The sequence below is a fragment of the Etheostoma spectabile genome, chromosome 14, assembly GCF_008692095.1.
Source record: "Etheostoma spectabile isolate EspeVRDwgs_2016 chromosome 14, UIUC_Espe_1.0, whole genome shotgun sequence".
NCBI classification, from domain to species: domain Eukaryota; kingdom Metazoa; phylum Chordata; class Actinopteri; order Perciformes; family Percidae; genus Etheostoma; species Etheostoma spectabile.
The window spans coordinates 18,591,568-18,595,921 of NC_045746.1; the positions used below are offsets into that span (position 1 = coordinate 18,591,568).

The window sequence follows — 4,354 nt, forward strand, 5'->3', positions numbered from 1 at the left end:
GACCTGCATGGTATGAACACAAGCAAAAATGATGAGAGAATCAATGCCACTACTCTGTATGTATGCCAGCAGCCAATTAGCTTATATTTGCATAAAGACTGGAAACAGTAGGAGGCAGCTGGCCTGGCTCTGTCAAATAAAATAAAAAATCTTTTTTTTATTCTCAGTAAACAGCTGCAACTCAGCTAACTACAACATGAATGCTGCTTACACATGAATGCATCAGTGATTATATTTGATATATAAATAACATAATAAATTCAATAAAATGAATTGTAAGAATTTGTTGACTACATGTTTTTCCAGGTATTCCAGTTCCTGTTCCCTGGACCCACTTGGCACAGACGGCTACCAGCGGCTCCGTCACACTGACTCTGATGAAGGCAGTGACATGGAAAGCTGGAGATGAAATTATCATTGCTTCCACCGGCCACAGGTACAATGAAATTGTACACAATTGTTGAAATTGTGTAATTTGTAAAAAAAAATTACAGTGATTACCTCAAATGTCAAAACACAGTAGTGACATATTTTATCAGAATTGAATTTATCACTTTTTTACACCTTACCGTGTACCACATAAAGATAATTACGCATTAGAAATGTGTAATTTTGTCGATGTGTATGAATTGTGCTATATCAATAAAAGTTCATGTAAGAACTAAACTGCAGTGACTGCACTCCAGCTAGTTACAGCAGGATCATCCCTATGTGCTTAGGGCATGTGTGCCTCTTGATGTAAACTAATTAAAACATTGTGAGTGAGTGGTGAGATTAGTATCTTTGCAGATCAAATTGGATGGGAAACTGATGTTTCATATTTGTTTTGAATAGTAAAAATCTGTTCAGCCACTGTAAGGATATCAATGTCAAAAGTCGAGAAAATTGTCTTGCCTGCCAATTTTGCATATTGAGGAGAATAACAACAGTAAACTATAAGCATAGACAGTATAAAAGGCTATAAGCTGTAAAAACACACACACAAGCCCATACACACATGCACACCTGTACACTGATGTGTGAGATGTTGTTTCATAACAGTGTTTGTGAAGTTAAACTGGATTATTCAGGATTATTCCGACATTAACCAAATCCTATAAAGTAACCTAATCCTTTGAATTTGAAATAAACCTCAACCCAGAAAATGTGTGAAGAAATAACTTCCTTGTACACTCACTTGTCTTTTTTAAGGTATAATAAATCAATATCTCACACCACTAAAAATGTATATAAACACAATTCTACATCATATATTTTAATCTGAGACCACTGTCATAAGAAAAAAATCACAAATATCACAGAAGAATGGATACTGTTTAGTCCCTTTTTCAAAGCTTTAGGGAGGTCCAATCAAATTTACTGTATTAATGTTCCGCAGATTAAAATTGATAAAACAACATTATAGAGCGGCAGGTAGAAATGATTTATTTCTGTTTCCAGGCACAGCCAGAGAGAGAACGAGGTGAGGAGGATTGCAGCCGTGTCAGCTGATGGCAAGACTGTAACCCTGACCGAACCGCTCAAGTACACTCACCTCGGGGTGACCGTCACGCTGCCCGATGGTACGGTGTTTGAGGGCCGAGCTGAGGTGGGTGTCCTCACCAGGAACATTGTTGTACGAGGCTCCCAAAACCAAGAATGGGACGACAAGATCGAAGCTTGTCCCGATGGCTTTAACACAGGTACTCTGTTGTAACTTTTGTGATTTAAATTTGCACTTACTGCTAAAGAATATGAGACATAATGAAGCTGTAAAATAAAATATATTCAAATTAACAACAAGTTCAGACTCACCAACATATATTGTAGATATGTTTTCAGTTGGATTAGAAGGGTTTACTACTGCAGATAAATATCTTGTTTGTGTAGACTGATCTGTCAGTTAATCTTAAACACAAAAAACATGAAAAAAATTTAAAAAAGCAAATAATCACATGTTTAACAGCTAGGACCAGAAAGGTTCTGGTATTTCTGCTTAAAAATAATAAAATAATGTGTGGTTGTTGACAGAGTATCTATACATCTTCTAAATGTTCCAGTTCTACTTTAGGTTAACAAGCAGGGATTGTATTAAATAGTGATGTAAGCTTTTTAATTGGAAAGAAATAATAGTCTTTTACCAAATTTTTATTTAATGAAGTTTAGAGTTTTTAGTTAAATACTGGCAAAAACAGTTTATTAGAAATATACCTGTTACATTGTTGTACTTATTTTAAGATAATATCATCATCATATACACTCACCGGCCACTTTATTAGGTACCCCATGCTAGTAACGGGTTGGACCGCCTCAATTCTTCGTGGCATAGATTCAACAAGGTGCTGGAAGCATTCCTCAGGGAGTTTGGCCATATGACATGATGGCATCACACAGTTGCCGCAGATTTGTTCGGCTGTGCACATCCATGATGCGAATCTCCCGTTCCACCACATCCCAAAGATGCCATCTGTGAGGCCATGTGTAGAGTACAGCGAACTCATGTCATGTTCAAGAAACCAGTCTGTGATGATTCCAGCTTTATGACATGGCGTATTATCCTGCTGAAAGTAGCCATAAGAAAGTGGGTACATTATGGTCATAAAGGGATGGACATGGTCAGCAACAATACTCAGGTAGGCTGTGGCGTTGCAACGATGCTCAATTGGTACCAAGGGGCCAAAGAGTGCCAAGAAAATATTCCCACACCATGACACCCCACCACCAACCTGAACGTTGATAACGAGGCAGGATGGATCCAGCTTTCATGTTGTAGACGCCAAATTCTGACCCTACCACCGGCTGTCGCAGCAGAAATCGAGACTCATCAGACCAGGCAACGTTTTTCCAATTCTATTGTAATTTCAAGAGCTTGTGCAAATTGAGTCTCTGTTCCTGTTCTTAGTGAAAGGAGTGGCACCATGTGGTCTTCTGCTGCTGTAGCCCATCTGCCAAAGTTCGACGTACGTGCGTTCAGAGATGCTCTTCTGCCCACCTTGGTTGTAACGAGGTTATTTAGTCACTGTTACCTTTATCAGCTCAACAGTCTGGCCATTCTCCTCTGACCTCTGGCATCAACAAGGCATTTTGCCCACAGAACTGCCGCTCACTGGATGTTTTTTCTTTTTTCGGACCATTCTCTGTAAACCCTAGAGATGGTTGTGCGTGAAAATCCCAGTAGATTAGCAGTTTCTGAAATACTCAGACCAGCCCTTCTGGCACAACAATCATGCCACGTTCAAAGTCATCAAATCACCTTTCTTCCCCATACTGATGCTCGGTTTGAACTGCAGGAGATTCTCTTGACCATGTCTACATGCCTAATGCACTGAGTTGCCGCCATGTGATTGGCGCTTTAGAAATTTAAGTGTGAATCGAGCAGTTGGACAGGTGTACCTAATAAAGTGGCCGGTGAGTGTATGTTATCTTAGGCGTACACAGTATTACCATCCGTCTGTCCCTGTGCTGCAGGTGAATTCGCCACCCAAACCTGTTTCCAAGGACGGTTTGGAGAGGAGGTCGGCAGCGACCAGTTTGGAGGCTGCATCATGTTCCACGCACCCAGACCAAATGAGAATCTTGCAATAGGCAGACTAGAATATGTTGAGGTGAGACGATTCAAACTCTTTCTGCTAAAACTTCTTTCTTTCTTTACAAATATATTAATCAGGTTATGTGCATTTTTTTTAAATCTTCTTATTTCCACTTTCCGTCTTTTCTTTTTTTTTGCGTGTGCTTGTGTTTTCACACAAATTAAAATAGTAAAACTATGTTTTTATTCCGCAGGTCTTCCATGCAGGACAGGCCTTCAGGCTGGGACGTTATCCCATCCACTGGCATCTGATGGGAAACGTCAACTACAAGTCGTATGTGCGAGGTTGTGCTATCCACCAGACCTTTAACAGGGCCGTAACCATTCACAACACTCACCGGCTGCTGGTGGAGCACAACGTTATCTACGACATCATGGGTGGGGCCTTCTTTATCGAGGACGGCATTGAGACGCAGAACATCCTGCAGTACAACCTGGCTGTGTTTGTCAAACAAAGCACCAGCCTGCTGAACGACGACGTCACCCCTGCAGCCTACTGGGTCACTAACCCTAACAACATCATCCGCCACAACGCCGCTGCAGGAGGCACCCACTTTGGCTTCTGGTACCGCATGCACGAGCACCCTGATGGCCCTTCCTTTGACCAAAACATCTGCCAGAAGCGGGTTCCCCTCGGTGAGTTTTACAACAACACCGTTCACTCTCAGGGCTGGTTTGGCCTTTGGATCTTTGCAGATTTCTTCCCCATGAGAAACGGAGACTGCTACTCCCAAACCCCTGAGCCAGCTGTCTTCCACTCCCTCACAACCTGGAACTGTGAGAAAG

At 41.3% G+C, this 4,354-nt stretch overlaps 1 protein-coding gene across 1 annotated transcript in view; it reads left to right on the plus strand.

Moving 5' to 3' along the window:
- The window catches only part of pkhd1l1.1 (PKHD1 like 1, tandem duplicate 1), a gene marked incomplete in the record, with an annotated part of 50,388 nt that overhangs the window by 30,776 nt on the left and 15,258 nt on the right, over positions 1 to 4,354 (plus strand). The window contains 5 exon segments of the mRNA XM_032536077.1: positions 1 to 10; positions 307 to 436; positions 1,441 to 1,682; positions 3,448 to 3,584; positions 3,763 to 4,354. The exon segment at positions 1 to 10 is cut by the window's left edge and continues 203 nt beyond it; the exon segment at positions 3,763 to 4,354 is cut by the window's right edge and continues 438 nt beyond it. Of these exon segments, the coding sequence (XP_032391968.1) occupies positions 1 to 10; positions 307 to 436; positions 1,441 to 1,682; positions 3,448 to 3,584; positions 3,763 to 4,354 (1,111 nt within the window).